The sequence below is a fragment of the Salvelinus alpinus genome, chromosome 7 (assembly GCF_045679555.1).
Source record: "Salvelinus alpinus chromosome 7, SLU_Salpinus.1, whole genome shotgun sequence".
Taxonomy (NCBI): Eukaryota; Metazoa; Chordata; class Actinopteri; order Salmoniformes; family Salmonidae; genus Salvelinus; species Salvelinus alpinus.
In genome coordinates this window covers 79,786,422-79,814,046 of record NC_092092.1, presented here as the reverse complement: position 1 = coordinate 79,814,046, position 27,625 = coordinate 79,786,422, and the positions used below count along the sequence as shown (strand labels likewise).

The 27,625-nt window shown below is 42.6% G+C and overlaps 1 protein-coding gene across 1 annotated transcript; it reads right to left on the bottom strand.

Annotated features, from left to right (window-relative positions):
- Positions 1-594: 594 nt before the first annotated feature.
- LOC139581754 (SPARC-like) lies at positions 595-27,625 on the bottom strand. The gene is made up of 10 exons (XM_071411854.1): positions 27,439-27,625; positions 6,745-6,812; positions 6,468-6,506; positions 5,392-5,488; positions 4,246-4,367; positions 3,924-4,044; positions 2,821-2,954; positions 2,062-2,210; positions 1,570-1,718; positions 595-1,062 (listed from the first exon to the last, which is right to left on the bottom strand). The coding sequence occupies exons 2-10, from the start codon at positions 6,802-6,804 to the stop codon at positions 1,034-1,036; spliced, it is 900 nt and encodes a 299-aa protein (XP_071267955.1). The 5' UTR covers positions 6,805-6,812; positions 27,439-27,625; the 3' UTR covers positions 595-1,033.

Genomic DNA, 27,625 nt, shown 5'->3' with positions numbered 1-27,625 from the left:
CGTAGCCTACCATGCAGTACAGAATACCTTGCACTGCAACTGTACATGTGGCATTTCTTTCAATGAATTGATACTTCACGATGATGTACTTCATATCTGTGATATGGATGCTTCGGAGGTCTTTTGTGTAACTAATGTGTAAAGACAACTAATTAAATGTCCCACGAAATGTTCTACGTCAGTGTTTTTCCTTTTGTTCCAGTTGAAATGTATCAACATTGTGAGGATACTGAAGAAATGCAGATATGAAAGCATGCAACAGTGTTGGACATTTCAGTAACTTTTATTTTGAGGAAAGAGTTCTATTGCGGTCACACGATGTCACAAAGTATAAGAACGTCAGTAAACGTGCTAAAGCGTGAGAAGAACGCTCAACCTGCGAGACGCTTCCCTCGTAGAGTTGAAACAAGCATTTTTCAGTACACCTATCCCCTTGTTGTGTGGCAGAATCTATGTCAGAAAACAAACCTGCGGATAGTCAGGCCTTCATTTAAAAGCAGTAGTCAAGAGTCAAACAAAACAACGAAGATGACAAAAGGAGTGAGTACACCAAAACAACTAAAATATTTAGAAAAAAAGCAAATGAAAGAAGCATTTATTTAGAAACTTTATTTTTTAGATTTTTACAAAACTTGTCTCCTCCAAAGAATGTTCTAATTGATGTTATTAAATCCAAGCCCTGATCACGTGAACACAATATAAATGTTGTGAACATCAACCATTATCACAACCCATTCAACATACATTTACATCTTTCTCCCATCAAAAAGCATCTTTCTGTTACTTCCTCTAATCTATCTGGTTAAAAAGGCTTATTTATTTGCACAAACAAGAAAAAAAGTTGCATCATGATCACGTTTTGTGATTTGTTAGTTCAGACTGTGCATATGTCTTTTTCAGCAATTTTAGTGGTGTAGGTCGGTCGTTAATTAGTTGTAGTTAGCACCGTTACTGTGTTTCATTAATTTAGGGATGAGCTTAGCACCTCGTCCCAATAGAGACTAGTTTTCATACTGTAGGTCAGCTGATGAGCTTAGATGACAAGGTCCTTGTCGACATCCTCTGAAAAAAAAAAACAAGCCCACCATTAACAAGCAATAATGAAATGGCCGTTTCAATTCAAAACCAGACAGTAAAATAGAGGGACGGGAAAATATGTCTGAAATGGTACCCTATGCCCTATACAGCCCATAGGACTCTGGTCAAAAGTAGTGCACTATATAGGGAATAGCGTGTCATTGGACATAGGACTCTGGTCAAAAGTAGTGCACTATATAGGGAATAGGGTGCCATAGGACTCTGGTCAAAAGTAGTGCACTATACAGGGAATATGGTGCCATTAACCATAGGACTCTGGTCAAAAGTAGTGCACTATATAGGGAATAGGGTGCCATTGGACATAGGACTCTGGTCAAAAGTAGTGCACTATATACGGAATAGGGTACCATTTCAGATACAGACAATGAAGGCATTTTAATAGTCCAAAGAGGGCCTTGGTCCTCCTGGTTTCTTTGAGGCAGTAAAATAACGAGTGTAAACTATGAACGAGGTGTTTTTAAAACTACTCACGCTCCTTGATGCTGAAGCAGTTGGCCCACTCCTCCAGGGCGATGTACTTGTCATTGTCAGCGTCACACTGCTCGAAGAAACGAGTGGTGCAGTGCTCCATGGGGATGAGAGGGGCGCGCAGGGGGGCCAGCTCTGTGTGGGACAGGAACCTACAACACCACAGAACACCTGTTACGAAGCATCTATGTAGGCCTCATGAAGGATTTATTATAAAGGCTTTATGAAGGCTTTATAAGCTATAGTGTTAGAGCGTAGAAAAGTAAGAACAACACCAACAACAACAGCAATGACAGTTGTTTTTTTTCGCTCATAAAACAATACATTCAGGCTGCCAATATCCTTTCTGAGACATTGTAGAAATGTCTCAGTATTGATGTCCTGACTGGTACAGAGTTGAATCAAAGGTATGGAGGCCCAAGCAAGCCTGTATTTGTGTGATGTTGAAACAATCCAGCTGAAGCAGAAGACAGGAAACTCTTCTTCTCAACCTACCCGTCGACGGGGTGCTGGTCCAGCTGACCGAACTGCCAGTGGACGGGGAAAATGTACATGTTGTAGTTCTTGTCAAAGTCGTGGGCCAGCAGGTCCAGGGAGTGCTCTCCAGCCTGCAGTCTCTTCTCATTCTCATAGATCTTCCTCACCTGCAAGCCAAGTAAAACATTTATTTTTATTTTTTGCAAACATTAGTTGTCTAATAATCTTTGAATAGAACAAACTGATAAATAAATCCCCAGTAGGATTGGATGCACAAAAGGAGTCGACTTCATAGTGAGAGCAGAATGTCAAATCCTATAATCATATTATTTTGGTATTTTGGTTTATTCATTATTTTCGACCCATCCGCAGAGTTCGGTAAATGAACGTAAGCAAAATTAATTGGTTCTGTGCTGTGTTTAATAATGATTTTGACCCAACCTCAGTAGGCAAACATGCAGTAAATGGGTTGCGTGCAGTAAATGGGTTGTGTGCAGTAAATAGGTTGTGTGCAGTAAATAGGTTGTGTGCAGTAAATGGGTTGTGTGCAGTAAATGGGTTGTGTGCAGTAAATGGGTTGTGTGCAGTAAATGGGTTGTGTGCAGTAAATAGGTTGTGTGCAGTAAATAGATTGTGTGCAGTAAATAGGTTGTGTGCAGTAAATGGGTTGTGTGCAGTAAATGGGTTCTGTGCAGTAAATGGGTTCTGTGCAGTAAATGGGTTGTGTGCAGTAAATGGGTTCTGTGCAGTGCATATATAGTGGCTAAGTGGACTTACTCTGAGCTTCTGCTTCTCAGTCAGCAGGTTGTTCTCCTCATCACGCTCGTACAGGGTGACCAGAACGTTCTTCAGCCAGTCCCTCATACGCAGGGGGAACTCATTCAGCTCAGCATCCATGCAGGCCTCGATGACTGGAGAATAAACAGGAAGGAGTTATATGAGTTATACGTCAGAGCTATTCTGTCCACACAGGGCTCAGTGACTGGAGAGAGACACACAGGAAGAAACATTAGGTATGGTCAGAGAGAAAAAAACAAACAGAGAATACCCAGGAACAATTGGAGAAGGTTTGTTTAATGACCTATGGTCCCCAAGGAGCCAAAGAGTTTCACTTAATTAAGTCAAGTAAATCATAGTCAGGAAGTTGTTGTGCAATTAGGACATTCAAGTCAAAACCTCCAATCCTATTTTTCAAACAATTATGATCAAGCCCTTTGTCATAGAACATAAAACCCACAACTCACACAAAATGTGACCTTTGTGTCCATTGAAATGTACGGTTGATGAGCACAGCCCCATAGGCAATGATGTTGTACCTTTTTGTCTAATCCCTTGGTTGAATACTGTACCTGACATTTAGAGGCCATTAGTTTTTAAAACGTTTTCTTTAAAAATGTTTGCGTCCACAACGTGCAACAACATCCTCTCCACCTGTGCCCTTCAGTCCTAAGGTACTCATCACCAACAGTGAGAGACACATGGGTTTGATTCTGTTTAATGACAGACATTTAGCTGCAGATTCAGCGGTAGTTTGAGAAGGGCAGCGATGCAGTGAGCATGTCACAGCTTGCCCTCCACTCTAAGTGTTAGGTTCCTTAAGGCAAAATCCCTCTAGTTCAGCCCATCAATCATTCCCCTGGAGAAGCTTTCAGCAGGGCTTCAGCTCTAAGACAGCATAACCAATCACACTGGGAACGGAGTCTCAGAGGAAAAATATGTCTCTGGGGGATTCTCAAAAAGGTGAACTTTTTTTTGCACTGAATTGAATGGTTGTATTAAAACGTTCTCAAATGGTCCCTGTGAGGATAAAATACGTTGAATTGAAATTAATTTAATACAATTCAATCCATGAATGTTTGTAACTATAAAGCATAGCTCACATTTGCATGGCCCGATGTAGTCTAGGTGCAGCTTGTGGCCCTTCTTGGTTCCCTCCAGACTGCACTTGTAGGCAAAGAAGTGGCAGGAAGAGTCGTAGGTTGTGTTGTCGGTGGCGCAAACCTGGGATACACAGATTATATTCATGAATCAGATATAGTCAGAAATTACAGTATATCAAGAATGAGCCAATGATGCAAATAAGTAGTAGCATTCTTGTACAGGTCAAGGTTCTATTAGGAACAGTGTTAAATATGAAACATCTAGGCCTACTTGATGTTGGTCTGAACAGATTAGAATATGATATATATGATGATAGCTCACATGCTCAAACTCTCCAACGGCAGAAGAGCAGGTAGTTGGGTCCTGGCAGACACACATGGGGGTATTCTCCTCATCCACCTCACACACCTTTCCCTTCTTGCAGTGGTGGTTCAAGCAGGGGTCTACGAAGGAATCGGAAACAAATCGTTCAAACATTCTGGAACATTAAAAATGGAACATATCGCAAGTGTTCTTTTGCCCTTGAATTTACCGCTAAGTTATTCAACAGACAGATATTCCTGGCGGTAGTTAGCGGAGAAGGAGTGTGGCGGCGCCCCTGCCAATTAGGAGAAGGGTTTATTTTACGTTTCCAAGAAGCTTACTGGAACCATTGGGTGGAACACATGATGATAGGTCTCTTTTTTGAGACAGAAGCAATCTGTCATTACCAACGTGTCCCCTCTCCCCTCCTCTCTCTCTCTCTACCATCTAGCCAACATCTCACAACACAGCTGCTGCAAAGGAGCACTGACATACAGCTTCATTTGATTGCTGTTGTCATACCTCTACTAAACCTAAGCAGCCTAAAAGATATACCAGCCCAAGGATCATCAACTAGATTCAGAGTTTTTCTTGAGTGGATGATCAGGGGGCCGGATATATAATTACAAAAAAATGGGTAGACCGTAAATTGACCAAAAGAAGCCCAAACAGATATAATATTTGACTAAAACATAATCATTTCAAACCTTGCTTACATTTGTATAAGATCACGTCTCTCTATTATGCGTGGGAATTGTTTGGAACAGATTTCCAAAGTTAAAATCAATTGGAACTGATTTGCTGCCGTTTTTACAGTCTTTCATGTCCAACAATAAAAATGAAAAAGAATCTTATTTTTTCTTCACTCAGATAACTTCGGGGGCCAAATAAAACCCCCCTTGGGCCAAATTTGGCCTCTGGGCCACCAGTTGGGGAACCCTGTAGTAGCTATTGTGTGTTTAACGTTACAATAATAGCTATATATTACTGTAGCCATGCAGACTGTTAGCTTGGTGAATGTTCCCAATTATCATTGTAATATGTGGTAAACTAGGACTTTATATAAGCTTCCCTTCACAGAAGGCATTGGGGATTAGGTATTGTTTTCTCACAACGTCTGTCGAGCGACAGTAGTGATTAGCGATTACAATGACTTTTGCTCACTCTCAGCGGTGACCTCCTCCTCCTCCTCGACATCGATGGCCTCGTCAAAGTCTCCAGTCTCTACCTGCACTGGGTTGACCCCCACCTCTGGCTGTGCCTGAGACAAACCAATCACACCATGGAGCCGTCAATAGAGACATAGTACAGTTGGAATCAACACATTTAAAGTGAATATATACCATATCAAAGATAACAATATTCTATATAAGCTATGGGCAATGCTCATAAATTGGTCGCACAATTTTAGTACCAGAAAAGGAAGCTGTAGCTAAGTCTCTTTAGTTATCAAGCGGCACGGCAGAATAAAGTGTACTTCAGACAGGTCTAGAGAGAGGTCTAGCAGCCTGCAGCTGGATGGGATGGACAGAGCCTGACCCACATGTGGTGAAGCCATTAAAACGTCATGGTTTCCTGTCCGCTGTATTTATAACCTGTGGGATTCTGCTCACTCTGTCTCAAGCTACATTACAGAAAACGGTCAACATTTAAGGGAAAAATCCTCTGTCACAAACAATGTTTGAGATTAAATTATTTCAGTCAAAGTTGTACTGTTGTTTTAGTTTGTTAACTTGTCAAAAGCGACACAGAGAGAGTAAAGAATAAATCTATTGTCAATGTTTTACATCTGGCTGTGTTTGGATTCCTATATTGCAAATGTTTTACATCTGGCTGTGTTTGGATTCCTATATTGCAAATGTTTTTCATCTGGCTGTTTTTTGATCCCTGGATCGCTAAATGTTTTACATCTGGCTGTGTTTTGATTCGTATATTGCAAAATGTCTTTCATCTGGCTGTGTTTTGATTCCTATATTGCAAAATGTTTTTCATCTGGCTGTGTTTTGATTCCTACACGACACTATTGCTAATTTGCTCCCACCTGTGAAAGTGTCTACTCACTGGGCACAGATGTAAATTCCACGTCCATTCCATGTTGGTTCAACGTAATTTCATTGAAATGATGTGGAAACAACGTTGATTAAACCAGTGTGTGCCCAGTGGGTATGTTCAAGTTGTGTGATGTTGTCCCCCTAAGCACACCTGTCCATAGAAATCTGTCAACAAGTCAATGACCTTACCTCCTCACCGACGTCATCAATGATGGGCTCCTCCTCGGTCTGAAATGGTTAAGACAATGGTGTTATTATGATTGTTTGCCACACACTCACCCACTCACTCGCACACTCACTCATTCACTCACTCACTCGCACATGCACACACACACACACACACACTCGTGCACACACACACTCACTCACTCACTCACTCACTCACTCACTCACTCACTCACTCACTCACTCACTCACTCACACACACACATACACACACACACACGCACATCAAAGGGACACTTACAATGGAAGCGGTGAATGCCTGGCCAGCTAGGCACAGGAGGAAAACAATCCACACCCTCATCGTTCAGTCTAAAGAGAGACACAAAGAGGAACATTTTAATACACATTACACACATTCAATTCAACAGACGTTTGGTTGATAACGAGGTGCAGTTGAGGTCATACACCTTTCCAGTTTACCGCCTGTCTAGAGCAGCACTATGTGCTGTATTTCTGTACACGGTGAACAAAGTGTACGGGCCAGACACAGTCCAGACATTTACTCAGGCGTGGTCAAACAAGTCATGCAGGGACAAAAACAGGATGCTACTCCAAGAATCACAAAGGCTCATGGGTAGCGTTTTGGTTCCAGACAAACCGTTCACTGTCCTGTCTGATTATAGGCAGATAGCTATGTTCACATTCTTTGTGGTTAGCTCAAATGACTGTCTTCAATTCAATCACCGGAGCTGAATTCAGTCTAGTTAACCTCTCTAGGGTACGTGAGACTTAGAAAAGTCATGTTGAATGTAGTCTAGTGCTAGTAGTCTACAGTATTACATATGAGGTCTCCTTGAGATTTGTTTTAGTGTAGACTAAAAGAAAAGCTGCCTGTTGAAAGAGCACTTGGAATCCGATGGAACATTGAAAGTGATGCGTTTACCTTCCGAGTCACTGTCAAGAACAGACCCCTTACAAGAAGAGGTATTCTCTCAACTGTCAGCTCTGTTTATGACCCATTAGGTTTCCTCGCCCCATTCGTATTAAGGACAGGCATTTCCCATTTTTGGAAATGTGGGTAATATTTGGTTCAGACTTTAACTTTTACTCTACCCACTCAAAAATATTGATATTGATCAATGAGATTCCAAACTATTTTCACATTCTCAAAAAGACAGTCAGAAGTTTGTTGAATTCCCAATGTGTTATCCCTATGCTTTCAACCATTCCAATGGAAAAACAATGTAGGATTTTTGGTTTAGTTGGCATCTACAGTTGAAGTCAGAAGTTTACATACACTCAATTAGTATTTGGTATCATTGCCTTTAAATTGTTTAACTTGGGTCGAATGTTTCGGGTAGCCTTCCACAAGCTTCCCACAATTAATTGGGAGAATTTTGGCCCATCCCTCCTGACAGAGCTGGTGTAACTGAGTCAGGTTTGTAGTCCTCCTTGCTCGCACATGATGGATCGCACTTGATCCAAGATGGCGTAGCAGTCGGACGTGTCTTTGTTTGTCCTGTCCCGTGTAAATAGCCTTCGTATTTTTCGTATACATTTCGTATATATTTTAATTTCACTTTCCATCTAGGAACTGAATATACATTCCTACATTCCGCCTCACCCAATGTGGTACGGACCTGCTATTTTTTTATACTTTAGAACCGTAACCCCAATCAGAAGCTAGCCAGATAACTAGCTACTAGCTAGTAGTCAGTTAGCCACTGCTGCGGTCTTCACCCTCAACTCGGACACAGCCAGCTTCAATACCGGGCCAATACCTGCCAGTCTGCAAGCGCGATATCAACCCAGAGCATATAGGACTGCTTTTTCTCTACCACATCACCGGATTCCTGACGCAAGCTCTGGACAATTACACCGTATCATCACAGCTAGCTAGCTGCAACCGAGTGGCTACTACTGGCTAACACCTCTGTCCCGAAGCAAGCACCAGTTAGCCTTGAGCTAGCCTCGAGCTAGGCCCATCTGCCGGCTAGCTGAAGAGGTCTACCAGCGAATTCTTGGGCTACAATACCAGCTACAAGCTAATTTAGCCATTTTTTTTGCCGCTGCTAGTAGCTTTTACCTTCTGCACAGACACCAGCCCTGTTATTAGCCTGGATATTACTCACCAATTTACCAGCATCGGACTGTCTCTCGACAACAACGCCGGATTCCTGCCGTAATCCCTGAGCCACTGCTTCTGATCCTCACAGCTAGCTTGCGGCTAGCGCAGCTAGCGCCACTGCCACGAAGCTAGCACCAGTTAGCAAACACAATTCTACAATTCACAACCTCTCTTTCGCCATCGCCATCTGGCTTGGATTCTCTGTCGACACGACCACGTCTGAGCAGACCCCCTCCGTCTGAGCAGACCACCCCCCGGGCTACTAACTTTAAACGCCGCGTGCTAGCTTAGTGGAGGCCTCCCTGCTCCATCTACGGCTGCCCCCTGGACACTATGATCACTTGGCTACATAGCTGATGCATGCTTGACTGTCCATTAATTCACGGTACTCCATTCTGTTTATTTGTGTTTTATCTGTCGGCTCTGTGCTTTAACTCAGGATCTGTGTGTAGTTAATCCGACCCTCTCTGCCTAGTCGTCGCCATTTTTACCTGTTGTTGCTGTGTTAGACTAGCACCCTGTTATTGCTGCTGTTATCTTACCTGTTGTTTTAGCTAGCTCTCCCAATCAAGACCTGCAATCACTTTATGCCTTATTGTATGTCTCTCTCAAATATCAATATGCCTTGCATACTGTTGTTCAGGCTAGCTATCATTGTTTTGGTTTGCAATGGACCCTGTAGTTCCACTCTCCGTACCTCTGATACCTCCTTGGTCCCACCCCCCACACATGCGGTGACCTCACCCATTGAGACCAGCATGTCCAGAGATACAACCTCTCTTATCATCACCCAGTGCCTGGGCTTGCCTCCGCTGTACCCACGCCCCACCATACCCCTGTCTGCACATTATGCCCAGAATCTATTCTACCACGCCCATAAATCTGCTCCTTTTATTCTTTGTCCCCAACGCTCTAGGCGACCAGTTTTGATAGCCTTTAGCCGCACCCTCATCCTACTACTCCTCTGTTCCTCGGGTGATGTGGAGGTAAACCCAGGCCCTGCATGTCCCCAGTCACCCTCATTTGTTGACTTCTGTGATCGAAAAAGCCTTGGCCTCATGCATGTCAACATCAGAAGCCTCCTCCCTAAGTTTGCCTTACTCACCGCTTTAGCACACTCTGCCAACCCTGATGTCCTTGCCGTGTCCGAATCCTGGCTTAGGAAGGCCACCAAAAATTCTGAGATTTCCATACCCAACTATAACACTTTCCGTCAAGATAGAACTGCCAAAGGGGGAGGAGTTGCAATCTACTGCAGAGATAGCCTGCAAAGTTCTGTCATACTTTCCAGGTCTATGCCCAAACAGTTCGAACTTCTAATTTTAAAAATTAATCTCTCCAGAAATAAGTCTCTCACTGTTGCCGCCTGCTACCGACCCCCCTCAGCTCCCAGCTGTGCCCTGGACACCATCTGTGAATTGATCGCTCCCCATCTATCTTCAGAGTTTGTTCTGTTAGGTGACCTAAACTGGGATATGCTTAACACCCCGGCAGTCCTACAATCCAAGCTTGATGCCCTCAATCTCACACAAATCATCAAGGAACCCACCAGGTACAACCCTAAATCCGTAAACATGGGCACCCTAATAGACATTATCCTGACCAACCTGCCCTCCAAATACACCTCTGCTGTCTTCAATCAAGATCTCAGCGATCACTGCCTCATTGCCTGTATCCGCCACGGGTCCGCGGTCAAACGACCACCCCTCATCACTGTCAAACGCTCCCTAAAACACTTCTGCGAGCAGGCCTTTCTAATCGACCTGGCCCGGGTACCCTGGAAGGATATTGACCTCATCCCGTCAGTTGAGGATGCCTGGTCATTCTTTAAATGTTACTTCCTCACCATATTAGACAAGCACGCTCCGTTCAAAAAATGCAGAACCAAGAACAGATATAGCCCTTGGTTCACTCCAGACCTGACTGCCCTCGACCAGCACAAAAACATCCTGTGGCGAACTGCAATAGCATCGAAGAGCCCCCGCGATATGCAACTGTTCAGGGAAGTCAGGAACCAATACACGCAGTCAGTCAGGAAAGCAAAGGCCAGCTTTTTCAAGCAGAAATTTGCATCCTGTAGCTCTAACTCCAAAAAGTTCTGGGATACTGTAAAGTCCATGGAGAACAAGAGCACCTCCTCCCAGCTGCCCACTGCACTGAGGCTAGGTAACACGGTCACCACCGATAAATCCGTGATAATCGAAGACTTCAACAAGCATTTCTCAATGGCTGGCCATGCCTTTCTCCTGGCGACTCCAACCTTGGCCAACAGCCCCGCCCCCCCCGCTGCTACTCGCCCAAGCCTCCCCAGCTTCTCCTTTACCCAAATCCAGATAGCAGATGTTCTGAAAGAGCTGGAAAACCTGGACCCATACAAATCAGCTGGGCTTGACAATCTGGACCCCCTATTTCTGAAACTGTCCGCCGCCATTGTCGCACCCCCTATCACCAGCCTGTTCAACCTCTCCTTCGTATCATCTGAGATCCCCAAGGATTGGAAAGCTGCCGCGGTCATCCCCCTCTTCAAAGGGGGAGACACCCTGGACCCAAACTGTTACAGACCTATATCCATCCTGCCCTGCCTATCTAAGGTCTTCGAAAGCCAAGTCAACAAACAGATCACTGACCATCTCGAATCCCACCGTACCTTCTCCGCTGTGCAATCCGGTTTCCGAGCCGGTCATGGGTGCACCTCAGCCACGCTCAAGGTACTAAACGATATCATAACCGCCATCGATAAAAGACATTACTGTGCAGCCGTCTTCATCGACCTGGCCAAGGCTTTCGACTCTGTCAATCACCATATTCTTATCGGCAGACTCAGTAGCCTCGGTTTTTCTAATGACTGCCTTGCCTGGTTCACCAACTACTTTGCAGACAGAGTTCAGTGTGTCAAATCGGAGGGCATGTTGTCCGGTCCTCTGGCAGTCTCTATGGGGGTACCACAGGGTTCAATTCTCGGGCCGACTCTTTTCTCTGTATACATCAATGATGTTGCTCTTGCTGCGGGCGATTCCCTGATCCACCTCTACGCAGACGACACCATTCTATATACTTCCGGCCCTTCCTTGGACACTGTGCTATCTAACCTCCAAACGAGCTTCAATGCCATACAACACTCCTTCCGTGGCCTCCAACTGCTCTTAAACGCTAGTAAAACCAAATGCATGCTTTTCAACCGTTCGCTGCCTGCACCCGCACGCCCGACTAGCATCACCACCCTGGACGGTTCCGACCTAGAATATGTGGACATCTATAAGTACCTAGGTGTCTGGCTAGACTGCAAACTCTCCTTCCAGACTCATATCAAACATCTCCAATCCAAAATCAAAGCAAGAATCGGCTTTCTATTCCGCAACAAAGCCTCCTTCACTCACGCCGCCAAACTTACCCTAGTAGAACTGACTATCCTACCGATCCTCGACTTCGGCGATGTCATCTACAAAATAGCTTCCAATACTCTACTCAGCAAACTGGATGCAGTTTATCACAGTGCCATTCGTTTTGTTACTAAAGCACCTTATACGACCCACCACTGCGACCTGTATGCCCTAGTCGGCTGGCCCTCGCTACATGTTCGTCGTCAGACCCACTGGCTCCAGGTCATCTACAAGGCTATGCTAGGTAAAGTGCCGCCTTATCTCAGTTCACTGGTCACGATGGCTACACCCACCCGCAACACGCGCTCCAGCAGGTGTATCTCACTGATCATCCCTAAAGCCAAAACCTCATTTGGACGCCTTTCCTTCCAGTTCTCTGCTGCCTGCGACTGGAACGAATTGCAAAAATCTCTGAAGTTGGAGACTTTTATCTCCCTCAACAACTTTAAAAATCTGCTATCCGAGCAGCTAACCGATCGCTGCAGCTGTACATAGTCCATCTGTAAACTACCCACCCAATTTACCTACCTCACCCCCCATACTGCTTTTATTTATTTACTTTTCTGCTCTTTTGCACACCAGTATCTCTTCTTGCACATGATCATCTGATGATTTATCACTCCAGTGTTAATCTGCTAAATTGTAATTATTCGATGTATTGCCTACCTCATGCCTTTTGCACACATTGTATATAGATTCTCTTTTTTTTCTACCATGTTATTGACTTGTTTATTGTTTACTCCATGTGTAACTCTGTGTTGTCTGTTCACACTGCTATGCTTTATCTTGGCCAGGTCGCAGTTGCAAATGAGAACTTGTTCTCAACTAGCCTACCTGGTTAAATAAAGGTGAAAAAAAACAAAAACATGCTTTTTCAGTTCTGCCCACAAATTGTCTATAGAATTGAGGTCAGGGCTTTGTGTTGGCCACTCCAATACCTTGACTTTGTTGTCCTTAAGCCATTTAGCCACAACTTTGGAAGTATGCTTGGGGTCATTGTCCATTTGGAAGACCCATTTGCGACCAAGCTTCAACTTCCTGACTGATATCTTGAGATGTTGCTTCAATATATCCACATTATTTTCCTACCTCATGATGATCTATTTTGTGAAGTGCACCAGTCCCTCCTGCAGCAAAGCACCCCCACAACATGATGCTGCCACCCCTGTTCTTCACGGTTGGGATGGTGTTCTTCAGCTTGCAAGCATCCCCCTTTTTCCTCCAAACATAACGATGGTCTTTATGGCCATTTTTGTTTCATCAGACCAGAGGACATTTCTCCAAAAAGTACGATCTTTGTTCCCATGTGCAGTTGCAAACTGTAGTCTGGCTTTTTTTAATGGCGGTTTTGGAGCGGTGGCTTCTTCCTTGCTGAACGGCCTTTCAGGTTATGTCGATATAGGACTCGTTTTACTGTGGATATAGATACCTTTGTACCTGTTTCCTCCAGCATCTTCACAAGGTCCTTTGCTGTTGTTCTGGGATTGATTTGCACTTCAAAATGTGGCCATGGATGTGTTACTCATTTTCAGGTTGAACAAATACATTAGTTTGTAAGATAGCCTTAACTAAAGTAATATTGAATTGTGTTTGGTTGACAACCCAACCAAATATTAACTAGGTATATAATGCCTCGATAATTTAATCTGAACTACTGGCTAAATCATTTTCTTTAATTTAGATTTTTGGTTTAGTTGGAGACGTGAATCCAACATTTCACTTGTTAACCCTATCAGTCCCGCGATCCCAACTAAAATCAGCTTTTCATTTATCTGACTTTCATTTATCTCCATGTCCAGCCCTCATATTTAGCCTCACAAAGAAGTGTTTTAACATTTTAATTTCAGGACAACAAGGACTACAAGTAGAACACAAAATAATTAGTAATAAACAGTTGCTTTCATGAGTTTTATTCACAAATTGACAAAGGTCTGCCGACACAAAAAAAATTATTTAAAAAATAAATTCATATGAATGCCGTAGGTAAATAAATGGTTTGCTCAGTGGGAAATTAATATTGAACCTGTCAGTGACAACTGTGTGGAGTTTGTGACAGCAACTAAATCAACGTATTATAGTATCATAGACACTACAGTATGTTCTGGGGTTTCCTCTGATCTTCTATGTAGAAGAACCCCTTACAGTATTATAGACACTATGTCCTGAGATTTCCTCTGATCTTCTATGTAGAAAAACCCCTTACAGTATTATAGACACTATGTTCTGAGATTTCCTCTGATCTTCTATGTAGAAGAACCCCTCAAGTTCTAACGACTCTTGTATAGCTTGTGACAGTCATAGATCAAAACATGTTGTATGTATGTGTCCGTGAGAGTCTCAGCTTTTCATGGATAGCTTTTAATAGTTTGTAGCTCAAACTATTCGGACTCTACATATGTTTTTGTAAAATGTCCCGGCCTCAGGTCCCTTGATCCACCCTTGTCTTACAAACACCGCTCTAGCTCAGTCCCTGTTAGTCACACAGACGAATGGTTTTGGTTGAGATGGAAACGTGATTCCAACATATCATTTATTAATTTGTAGACCAACGAATTAAAACCAGACTAAGTCGGTGGTACAGATGGAATTATACAAGCAGAAGATGCATCTCCTTCAAATGCTCATATTTGGTTGCATTGAAAACTAAACACAATTCAATATCCAGTTTACAAATTAATCCTTTACATGTTGGATTCATGTTTCCATAAAAAAAAATTGAAGTTAAATAACACAGACTAAATCAAATCAAATCAAATCCTTAATGCTATATAGGCCTAAATAGTCTCATTGGTGATATAAGACTTATAACGCATGGTTACAGTTCATTTGCTCTGTTAAAACCCCCTAGAGTTGATTGATGCACCGGTGCATCAATCTAAATTACATAACAAAAACCTCCCCATCAAAATCCATCAGTTTAAGATAGAGATATCTTGGCATTGGATGCGTCTCAATCCACCACATCTGTGGTGAAAGGTGTCAGAGCTAGAGCGATGTTTGTCAGACCGTGAGACGTTGTCTGCCACAAGTGTCAGGAGGCTCGTCTGTAGTCGGTACCGTCGATGTGCCAAGTTCTGCTTGGTAGAGTCTGAACGGTTTGGGCTACAAAATAATGGGAAGCCACTGTGGAAAGGGGAGATTCTCACAATGACGTTCTACGACTCCCACAAGTGTCACGGGACTCGCCTGAAGGTAACCACTACCGATTTTTAAAAAACAAATGGAAGTATGAAGGTAGTTTTGTGCCTTGTTTTATATACAGTGGGGAGAACAAGTATTTGATACACTGCCGATTTTGCAGGTTTTCCTACTTACAAAGCATGTAGAGGTCTGTAATTTTTATCATAGGTACACTTCAACTATGAGAGACGGAATCTAAAACAAAAATCCAGAAAATCACATTGTATGATTTTTAAGTAATTAATTTGCATTTTATTGCATGACATAAGTATTTGATACATCAGAAAAGCAGAACTTAATATTTGGTACAGAAACCTTTGTTTGCAATTACAGAGATCATACGTTTCCTGTAGTTCTTGACTAGGTTTGCACACACTGCAGCAGGGATTTTGGCCCACTCCTCCCTACAGATCTTCTCCAGATCCTTCAGGTTTCGGGGCTGTCGCTGGGCAATATGGACTTTCAGCTCCCTCCAAAGATTTTCTATTGGGTTCAGGTCTGGAGACTGGCTAGGCCACTCCAGGACCTTGAGATGCTTCTTACGGAGCCACTCCTTAGTTGCCATGGCTGTGTGCTTCGTGTCGTTGTCATGCTGGAAGACCCAGCCACGACCCATCTTCAATGCTCTTACTGAGGGAAGGAGGTTGTTGGCCAAGATCTCGCGATACATGGCCCCATCCATCCTCCCCTCAATACGGTGCAGTCGTCCTGTCCCCTTTGCAGAAAAGCATCCCCAAAGAATGATGTTTCCACCTCCATGCTTCACGGTTGGGATGGTGTTCTTGGGGTTGTACTCATACTTCTTCTTCCTCCAAACACGGCGAGTGGAGTTAGACCAAAAAGCTCTATTTTTGTCTCATCAGACCACATGACCTTCTCCCATTCCTCCTTTGGATCATCCAGATGGTCATTGGCAAACTTCAGACAGGCCTGGACATGCACTGGCTTAAGCAGGGGGACCTTGCGTGCGCTGCAGGATTTTAATCCATGACGGCGTAGTGTGTTACTAATGGTTTTCTTTGAGACTGTGGTCCCAGCTCTCTTCAGGTCATTGACCAGGTCCTGCCGTGTAGTTCTGGGCTGATCCCTCACCTTCCTCATGATCATTGATGCCCCACGAGGTGAAATCTTGCATGGAGCCCCAGACCGAGGGTGATTGACCGTCATCTTGAACTTCTTCCATTTTCTAATAATTGCGCCAACAGTTGTTTCCTTCTCACCAAGCTGCTTGCCTATTGTCCTGTAGCCCATCCCAGCCTTGTGCAGGTCTACAATTTTATCCCTGATGTCCTTACACAGCTCTCTGGTCTTGGCCATTGTGGAGAGGTTGGAATCTGTTTGATTGTGTGTGGACAGGTGTCTTTTATACAGGTAACGAGTTCAAACAGGTGCAGTTAATACAGGTAATGAGTGGAGAACAGGAGGGCTTCTTAAAGAAAAACTAACAGGTCTGTGAGAGCCGGAATTCTTACTGGTTGGTAGGTGATCAAATACTTATGTCATGCAATAAAATGCAAATTAATTATTTAAAAATCATACAATGTGATTTTCTGGATTTTTGTTTTAGATTCCGTCTCTCACAGTTGAAGTGTACCTATGATAAAAATTACAGACCTCTACATGCTTTGTAAGTAGGAAAACCTGCAAAATCGGCAGTGTATCAAATACTTGTTCTCCCCACTGTATATATCTCCGAGATTTAGGACGGACACTTCAAAACCTTGTTTCTTATGATTTATGTTTTGACTGTCTGTTTTGCCATTTCATGAATCTGTTATTCAATGCAGTTCTCTGGGCTTTACTAGTAAAGGCCAAATTCAATATTGTCTCAAATAAAATAAAATAAATATATTTTTTATACCAAAAATTCCAAATCAAATAGCTAAATGATCCATAGTAAAACCATCTTAAAACAATTCTCCAACCACTTAGACTTACAGGGGTTAAACCTACCCTTTGGAATGACTTTGATAGCAACGGTGAATCTATTTAGTTACTTAGAGCTCTCTGATCATAGCACATTGGTAGTAGTCATTGACAACTATCCTAGCTAAGCTGGGCTTGGTAAAAACCCTGGATGGAAGACCAAAGGGTAGCTTTAGATACATCAACTCTCCAGTAGGAGGTGCTGTAAATAGATCAACTCTCCTCTAGGAGGTGCTGTAAATAGATCAACTCTCCAGTAGGAGGTGCTGTAAATAGATCAACTCTCCAGTAGGAGGTGCTGTAAATAGATCAACTCTCCAGTAGGAGGTGCTGTAAATAGATCAACTCTCCAGTAGGAGGTGCTGTAAATAGATCAACTCTCCAGTAGGAGGTGCTGTAAATAGATCAACTCTCCAGTAGGAGGTGCTGTAAATAGATCAACTCTCCTCTAGGAGGTGCTGTAGATAGATCAACTCTCCAGTAGGAGGTGCTGTAGATAGATCAACTCTCCAGTAGGAGGTGCTGTAAATAGATCAACTCTCCAGTAGGAGGTGCTGTAGATAGATCAACTCTCCAGTAGGAGGTGCTGTAAATAGATCAACTCTCCAGTAGGAGGTGCTGTAAATAGATCAACTCTCCAGTAGGAGGCGCTGTAGACGGATCAACTCTCCTCTAGGAGGTAATGTAGATAGATCAACTCTCCAGTAGGAGGTGCTGTAAATAGATCAACTCTCCAGTAGGAGGCGCTGTAGACGGATCAACTCTCCTCTAGGAGGTGCTGTAGATAGATCAACTCTCCAGTAGGAGGTGCTGTAAATAGATCAACTCTCCTCTAGGAGGTGCTGTAGATAGATCAACTCTCCAGTAGGAGGTGCTGTAGATAGATCAACTCTCCTCTAGGAGGTGCTGTAGATAGATCAACTCTCCAGTAGGAGGTGCTGTAAATAGATCAACTCTCCAGTAGGAGGTGCTGTAAATAGATCAACTCTCCAGTAGGAGGTGCTGTAGATAGATCAACTCTCCAGTAGGAGGTGCTGTAGATAGATCAACTCTCCTCTAGGAGGTGCTGTAAATAGATCAACTCTCCTCTAGGAGGTGCTGTAAATAGATCAACTCTCCTCTAGGAGGTGCTGTAGATAGATCAACTCTCCAGTAGGAGGTGCTGTAAATAGATCAACTCTCCTCTAGGAGGTGCTGTAGATAGATCAACTCTCCTCTAGGAGGTGCTGTAGATAGATCAACTCTCCAGTAGGAGGTGCTGTAAATAGATCAACTCTCCTCTAGGAGGTGCTGTAGATAGATCAACTCTCCAGTAGGAGGTGCTGTAGATAGATCAACTCTCCAGTAGGAGGTACTGTAGGTAGATCAACTCTCCTCTAGGAGGTGCTGTAGATAGATCAACTCTCCAGTAGGAGGTGCTGTAAATAGATCAACTCTCCTCTAGGAGGTGCTGTAGATAGATCAACTCTCCAGTAGGAGGTGCTGTAAATAGATCAACTCTCTTCTAGGAGGTGCTGTAGATAGATCAACTCTCCAGTAGGAGGTGCTGTAAATAGATCAACTCTCCTCTAGGAGGTGCTGTAAATAGATCAACTCTCCAGTAGGAGGTGCTGCCCAGTCTATTGTTTAGTTTTTTTGGATAGTGGATATAACGTTGAAGTTCTGACATTGTTTCAAAAGGTAAAAACATATTTTATACAAGGTTTGTATATGTTGAAAATTGGTTACCATGATGACACAATCCTGTGGTTGACATTTCACCTCAAAACAAAAACTTCACCCTCAAAACAACATTGGATTTGACTTTTTTCAAATCCAATGTATTCTCCACGTAGATTCCACGTCACATTAAGCTGACAAATTACGTTGGAGCAACGTTGATTCAACCAGTTTGTGCCCAGTGGGATGTTCCCTCTCCACGCTGGCTTATTTGTCTATGGTATTAAAGAGCAGCAGGACATTTTTCCCAGGTCTGGGGCTTCGTACGTGGTTAATCTCTTAAAAGATTAATCTCACAGTATAAAAAAAAAGTAATAAAAAAAAAAAGAAAAGGGGTCACCTCATATATTACATCTGTTCTATATGCTTCCCTTCCTGTCTAGTCCCATTACATCTGTTCTATATGCTTCCCTTCCTGTCTAGTCCCATTACATCTGTTCTATATGCTTCCCTTCCTGTCTAGTCCCATTACATCTGTTCTATATGCTTCCCTTCCTGTCTAGTCCCATTACATCTGTTCTATATGCTTCCCTTCCTGTCTAGTCCCATTACATCTGTTCTATATGCTTCCCTTCCTGTCTAGTCCCATTACATCTGTTCTATATGCTTCCCTTCCTGTCTAGTCCCATTACATCTGTTCTATATGCTTCCCTTCCTGTCTAGTCCCATTACATCTGTTCTATATGCTTCCCTTCCTGTCTAGTCCCATTACACCTGTTCTATATGCTTCCCTTCCTGTCTAGTCCCATTACACCTGTTCTATATGCTTCCCTTCCTGTCTAGTCCCATTACATCTGTTCTATATGCTTCCCTTCCTGTCTAGTCCCATTACATCTGTTCTATATGCTTCCCTTCCTGTCTAGTCCCATTACATCTGTTCTATATGCTTCCCTTCCTGTCTAGTCCCATTACATCTGTTCTATATGCTTCCCTTCCTGTCTAGTCCCATTACATCTGTTCTATATGCTTCCCTTCCTGTCTAGTCCCATTACACCTGTTCTATATGCTTCCCTTCCTGTCTAGTCCCATTACATCTGTTCTATATGCTTCCCTTCCTGTCTAGTCCCATTACACCTGTTCTATATGCTTCCCTTCCTGTCTAGTCCCATTACATCTGTTCTATATGCTTCCCTTCCTGTCTAGTCCCATTACATCTGTTCTATATGCTTCCCTTCCTGTCTAGTCCCATTACACCTGTTCTATATGCTTCCCTTCCTGTCTAGTCCCATTACATCTGTTCTATATGCTTCCCTTCCTGTCTAGTCCCATTACATCTGTTCTATATGCTTCCCTTCCTGTCTAGTCCCATTACATCTGTTCTATATGCTTCCCTTCCTGTCTAGTCCCATTACACCTGTTCTATATGCTTCCCTTCCTGTCTAGTCCCATTACATCTGTTCTATATGCTTCCCTTCCTGTCTAGTCCCATTACACCTGTTCTATATGCTTCCCTTCCTGTCTAGTCCCATTACATCTGTTCTATATGCTTCCCTTCCTGTCTAGTCCCATTACATCTGTTCTATATGCTTCCCTTCCTGTCTAGTCCCATTACATCTGTTCTATATGCTTCCCTTCCTGTCTAGTCCCATTACATCTGTTCTATATGCTTCCCTTCCTGTCTAGTCCCATTACATCTGTTCTATATGCTTCCCTTCCTGTCTAGTCCCATTACATCTGTTCTATATGCTTCCCTTCCTGTCTAGTCCCATTACACCTGTTCTATATGCTTCCCTTCCTGTCTAGTCCCATTACACCTGTTCTATATGCTTCCCTTCCTGTCTAGTCCCATTACATCTGTTCTATATGCTTCCCTTCCTGTCTAGTCCCATTACATCTGTTCTATATGCTTCCCTTCCTGTCTAGTCCCATCACACCTGTTCTATATGCTTCCCTTCCTGTCTAGTCCCATTACACCTGTTCTATATGCTTCCCTTCCTGTCTAGTCCCATCACACCTGTTCTATATGCTTCCCTTTCTGTCTAGTCTGACACGAGTGCTGAAGCGAGTAGCGAGTAAAAATCGTCTGTCCTTGGTTACAAAACTCACTACCGAGTTCCATACTGCCTCTGGAAGCAACGTCAGCACAAGAACTGTTCGCCGGGAGCTTCATGAAATGGGTTTCCATGGCCGAGCAGCCGCACACAAGCCAAGCATCGGCTGGAGTGATGTAAAGCTCGCCGCAATTGGACTCTGGAGCAGTGGAAACGTGGTCTCTGGAGTGATGAATCACGCTTCACCATTTGGCAGTCTGACGGACGAATCTGGGTTTGGTGGATGCCAGGAGAATGCTACCTGCCCCAATGCATAGTGCCAACTGTAAAGTTTGGTGGAGGAGGAATAATGGGCTGGGGCTGTTTTTCATTGTTCGGGCTAGGCCCCTTAGTTCCAGTGAAGGGAAATCTTAACGCTACAGCATACAATGACATTCAGCATCACAATGTCACCGTGCACAAAGCAAAGTCCATACAGAAATGTGGAAGAACTTGACTGGCCTGTACAGAGCCCCGACCTCAACCTCATCAAACACCTTTGAGATGAATTGGAACATCGACTGCAAGCCAGCCCTAATCGCCCAACATCAGCGCCCGACCTCACTAATGCTCTTGTGGCTGAATGGAAGCAAGTCCCCGCAGCAATGTTCCAACATCTAGTGGAAAGCCTACCAGAAGAGTGGAGGCTGTTATAGCAGCAAAAGGGGGGACCAAGTCCATATTAATGCCCATGATATTGGAATTAGATGTTCGACAAGCAGGTGTCCGCATACTTCTGGCAATGTACGAGTGACCTTTGCTTGGTCGGGAACTCTGGATGTGGAAAAATACAGTGACTCTGGCAGAAGTTGCAGAGGATGACTTCTTCAAATACTGTGAACAAGGAAGGTTCTCTGCTTTGAAAAATGAAAAAAATTCAGTGTTTTTTTCACTTAGAACTTGGACATCCATCTCTAACAAACATATAGCTAGGTAGTATCTGAGAGGAAGCTAGAGATGTGACAACCTTCAGTGAAAACAAAAACACTGCTACCAGCTTCAAGAAATGTCTATATTTAGCTTGGAGGTTGTACTGTGTTGCCAAACTTCCCATCTAATGATATTTCAACATATTTATACTTAGTTTTGTTTTCAGTTCAGTGGGAGGATGACTGACGTAACAGCAAAACAAATTATTTTATTTGGAAAGCGGTGTTCATAATCAAACAGGGTAGAGGTATAGGAAACAGAGGTATGAAGAGGCCTTTTCAGCAGCTATTTCATTTAGAGGTTTGTTGGGTTGGGGCGTAAACTAAACTGGGAGGGAAACAGCAGATCTCAACGGTTTTCAAAGAAGCTTTAAAGGCTGCAGGATTAGGGAATTCTTTCTTCTTCTCCAGGGTGATATAACCGGTGGTTAAATGGTTTGAAAAAGAAGCCAGGTGGCTATAGGGGGACTAGGGGCTCAGCCTCTGTGCATGTCAGTCAGAGGAGAACCTCAGCATGGTAAATAGACAAACATTTACCGGCAGTAAATGTACATTTTGAAAAACACTGGAAAAGTCCCTCTCAAAGACTCAACGCACTTTTGAACTCATGCACTTACTTAGAAATAAAATATAAAACTATTCTAAGAAATAGATTAAATTAAATAAATCTAGTGTTAGTCTTGAGAATTATGCTAACAAAATATTTTCTGAATGAGTGGTATTTCTCTGGACAACTAGGCCTAACTAGACACATGATGCGTACAGGTAACAGGTGGTATGGAACTTTTCACAAGACACACCTGTCCATTCCATTCACTAACCTTTACTGCAATCCTCACAATATGTCAAATGTTGAGAACCAATTCCAGAACCTTCAGGTATTTTCATAATGTATATCCCTATCTTTATGTTGTTGTTCTTTGAATAGCAAGCTATGTACATGTAATCCATCTTCTACCATGCTTGAAATGACACCTTCGACAACAAATCAAAGTACTCCATCCGAGGAAAAAAATCTCAGGAGGAGCAAATCTCAGGAGGAGCAAATCTCAGGAGGGGGGAAATCTCAGGAGGGGGGAAATCTCAAGAGGGGCAAACAAAAGACGTTGTCACACCCTGGCCTTAGTATTCTTTGTTTTCTTTATTATTTTAGTTAGGTCAGGGTGTGACATGGGGAATGTATGTGTTTTTGTAGTGTCTAGGGTGGTTGTATGGTTTAGGGGGTTAAATAGAGTAGATGGGTTTGTGTTTAATATAGGTGTCTAGCTGTGTCTATGGTTGCCTGAATGGTTCTCAATCAGAGACAGATGTAATTAATTGTCTCTGATTGGGAGCCATATTTAAGGCAGCCATAGGCACTAGGTTAATGTGGGTAATTGTCTATGTTGTACGTTTGTAGCCTGTGTGTGCACTTACGTTATTAGCTTCACGATTCGTTTGTTGTTTTGTTTCAGTTTGTTGCGTGTTTTTTCCCTTTCTCTACAATAAAAGAGAATGTATTTTGCACACGCTGCGCCTTGGTCCACTTTCTCTCAGCAAGACGATCGTGACAGACTGTAACGGTGTTCCTCCTCCTCTTCATACGAAGAGGAGGAGTAGTGATTCGACCAAGGCGCAGCGGGTTGTGAATACATAATGATTTATTTACAAGACGAACTAAACACACGAAGAACACTTGATATATTACAAAACGATGTAGACAGACCTGGACGACGAACTTACATGAAACACGAAGAAAACACGAACAGGAAAATGACTACACAAAATGACGAACGCACGAAACAGTCCCGTATGGTGTAACATAGACACAGACACAGGAGACAGCCACCCACAAACAAACAGTGTGAAAACACCTACCTTAATATGACTCTCAATCAGAGGAAATGAAAAACACCTGCCTCTAATTGAGAGCCATATTAGGTCACCCTTTAAACCAACATAGAAACAGAAAACATAGACTGCCCACCCAAACTCACGTCCTGACCAACTAACACATACAAAACTAACAGAAAACAGGTCAGGAACGTGACACAGACGTTTTGAAAAGGTTTTCTATTGACACCCATGGCCTATTCCTAACGCATGGGACCTCTAAGCTACACAAAGGAGAGAGGGAGAAAAGTCAAGGACTGATATATGGAGTCCATGTAACCCAAGTTAAGACTTAGTTACCTGACCCGTTTAAATCATCCCTATCCCACCATCACATCTCTCTTTCTCAGGGGGTTAACCTTAAAGCAGTGGGTTAAAACATGTGACTAAGATACATATCTGAATGGAATTCCTAAGTCCTATAATTTAAATGTGTGTTAAACCCTTTCTCTGTCATTCTCTCTAGACTTAAATCCTCTCAGTTGGTCTACTGGCCCTAAACACACACCTGTCTCATAAAAAACCACCAACAGTTTCATAATCCTCCAGTTAAATAATTTAACAATTTACCACAAGCTGTAACTAATACAAAATCTGTGCCAATCAGGTGTTTGAGTTCGTATTGAGTATAAAGTTTGCTCTAAAGGTTTTTATTTATTTTTTAATATGTGCATCCAATATATTTCACTCTAAAGTCTGACCTGGTGTGGTATACAGTATGTTAGTCATTTACTATGTAACACAAAAAGCTCTTTTGTCATCTACAGTGGGCTAGTCAGTCTGCACCACTGGATACAGGCCTTCAAGACCCTCGTCTCGCAAGCTGGCACGGAGCCAGAGGAGTGTCGCTAGGCAATACGCTCCGGCTTCCTTCCACCTTTGGAACCGTACATCTCCTCCTCTGAGTCTCTCTCACACACCCAGCCCCTTGTTTCCATCCCCTTGTGATTTTATACATTTGCTTAGTGGTTGAAGGAGTGAGATCTGGCATTCCTAGTCTAGCTAACACTCTATGGTTAATTCCGCTGTTTTTTTGTTTATGCTGACTCAGAGTTAAAATGTTTTCCATTTCCACGTCAGACTGTTGGTGAAGAGATGGCATGAGCACAATAGCTTCCTTCCTGTCCAGGATTAGAGCTTTCTTAGGGTTGCTATGCAGCCAATCCAAAATATCCACAGTCCTTTCTCTCTTTCTTGACCTAGTTTAAACTTTAAACTGCACAACAATAGCTACCCTTCAGCACATCGAACCAAACAACTATTTTTATTTAGGGAAATGCGACTTCCACTCATACTAAGTGAAAGACAGTTAAATAAAGTATTTGTTTTCATCAAAAGGCAAGAGGATATGTGAAGAAAAAAACCATTCCATTGCATAAACAGTTTGTTTAGTCGTTAACTCAAACCTGAATACTTCACTCAGTTCACTGCTAAACTGAAAAAAGACAAATAGATCCTATAAGCCAGCTTTGATTTCTCAACGGGTGAAATGTGCTTTTCCTGAAAAGCTGACAACTTCAATACATGATGGGAAAAAAATGAAACATTGACTAATATCCTAATAGTTATATTCTTGCACAAAAAAAAAGGCAATTGAGAATAAATGGTTGTCACTTTTCTTTGTTTTAAAGGTATTTATTTGTGTTCAAAGTTGCAGTAATTCTCAGGCAGAACAATGGGCAGAGAGTGTATTATGTCAGCCTTTCTGTCTGAGTTTGTCAAACTCAGAGTCCATCAGAACAGACATCTGCAGGATCTCACAAAGAGCCTAAACAGCTGGTGGGTATTGTCATGGTAACGTGCATTCCTGTTGATGGAAGTAATTGGGAGTGGAGTGGAGGGAGGGATCTGTGTTGAGATTGCTCCTCTCTCTCTTTCTTTATCTCTCTCTCTCTCAATTCAATTCAAGGGCTTTATTGGCATGGGAAACATATGTTAACATTGCCAAAGCAAGTGAAGTAGATAATAAACAAAAGTGAAATAAACAGTAAACATTACACTCACAGAAGTTCCAAAAGAACAAAGACATTTCAAATGTCATATTATGTCTGTATACAGTGTTGTAGCGATGTGCAAAAAGTATAAAATGGAAAATAGATAAACATAAATAGGGGTTGTACAGTATTTACAATGATGTTTGTTCTTCACTGGTTGCCCTTTTCTTGTGGCAACAGGTCACACATCGTGCTGCTGTGATGGTACACTGTGGTATTTCACCCAGTAGATATGGGAGCTTATCAAAATTGGGTCTTCTCTTGAGAGCCAGGTCTGCCTACGGTGGCCTTTCTCAATAGCAAGCTTATGCTCACTGAGTCTGTACATAGTCAAAGCTTTCCTTAAGTTTGGGTAAATCACAGAGGTCAGGTATTCTGCCACTGTGTAGTCTCTGTTTGGGGTCAAGTAGCATTCTAGTTTGCTCTGTTTTTTTGTTAATTCTTTCCAATGTGTCAAGTAATTATCTTTTTGTTTTCTCATGATTTGGTTGGGTCTAATTGTGCTGCTGTCCTGGGGCTCTATGGGGTCTGTTTGTGTTTGTAAACAGAGCCCCAGGACCAGCTTGCTTAGGGGGCTCTTCTCCAGGTTCATCTCTCTGTAGGTGATGGCTTTGTTATGGAAGGTTTGGGAATCGCTTCCTTTTAGGTGGTTGTAGAATTGAACAGCTCTTTTCTTGATTTTGATAATTAGTGGGTATCTGCTCTGCATGCATTAATTCTGCTCCGCATGCATTATTTGGTGTTTTATGTTGTACACTGAGAATAGTTTTGCAGAATTCTGTATGCAGAGTCTCAAGTTGGTGTTTCTCCCCTTTAGTGAAATTTGTGTTGGTGAGCGGACCCCAGACCTCACAACCATAAAGGGCATTGGGTTCTATAACTGATTCAAATATTTGGTATTGCTATGCTGAATTTTATGTTCCTTTTGATGGCATAGAAGGCCCTTCTTGCCTTGTCTTTCAGATCATTCACAGCTTTGTGGAAGTTACCTATGGCGCTGATGTCTAGACCAAGGTATGTATAGTTTTTTGTATGCTCTAGGGCAATTAAATTCAAAGGGCTCTATTGCCATGGGAAACATATGTTTACATTGCCAAAGAAAGTTAAATAGATAATTAACAAAAGGGAAATAAACAATAAAAAATGAACAGTAAACTTTACACTCACAAAAGTTTAAAGGAATAGATACATTTCGAATGTCACATTATGCTATATACAATGTTATAACAATGGGCAAATAAAGTACAAAAGGAAGAATAAATGAACATAAATATGGGTTGTATTTACAGTGGTGTTTGTCCCCCCCCCCACTCTCTCTCAGGCTTTGTCGAGCCCCATCCCCTCCACCACCCCTCCAAGTAACTATGTGGCAACAATACTTGTGTAACATTGTGCTGTTCTAATAGAGAATTCCAGAACTAGTTCCTCTGCTGTCTGTATACTTTTGCACAGCTTTTCCATGAATGAAAAGGTACAGAAATTGTTTGATTATAACTTTTCTGTATGCTGTTGAACTAAATATTCTATTGACAATAGAGTTTCAGAAGAAATATTTAGTCATTTCAAAGTTTGCACAAAAAAAAAAATTGTTCACTTTTGCACCATGATATATTTTAACTTTCAAGGTGTGGTCAAGCAAAAAACTATTAATTTCCTGCACAACTTGAATATAACCACAGCAAAGCCTCCAATCACTGTCGTTCAGGTAAACACTCTGAAATACTATCACATAGTTCAAGTATCACAGCAACTCAAAACAGTGCACAACGTTTCCAATGCAACATTAGTTGAGAAGTCCTTACTGGTTAAGTCACAGCAAGAGGATACTCAGTCTTACCTTCAGAACACCAACAAGCAGAAAAGCCAAAGGAGAAGTCAGCTGTCAGAGAGGACTAGGACTATCTAACAGCTACACAAGTTCACACAGAAGACATTTGCTGTGGGCAGGCTCAGGCAGACCCCCTAACCCCGTCCCTTCCTCAGAGGGTGGGACGTCTGACAGACGCTCCTAAATTTAACTCTAT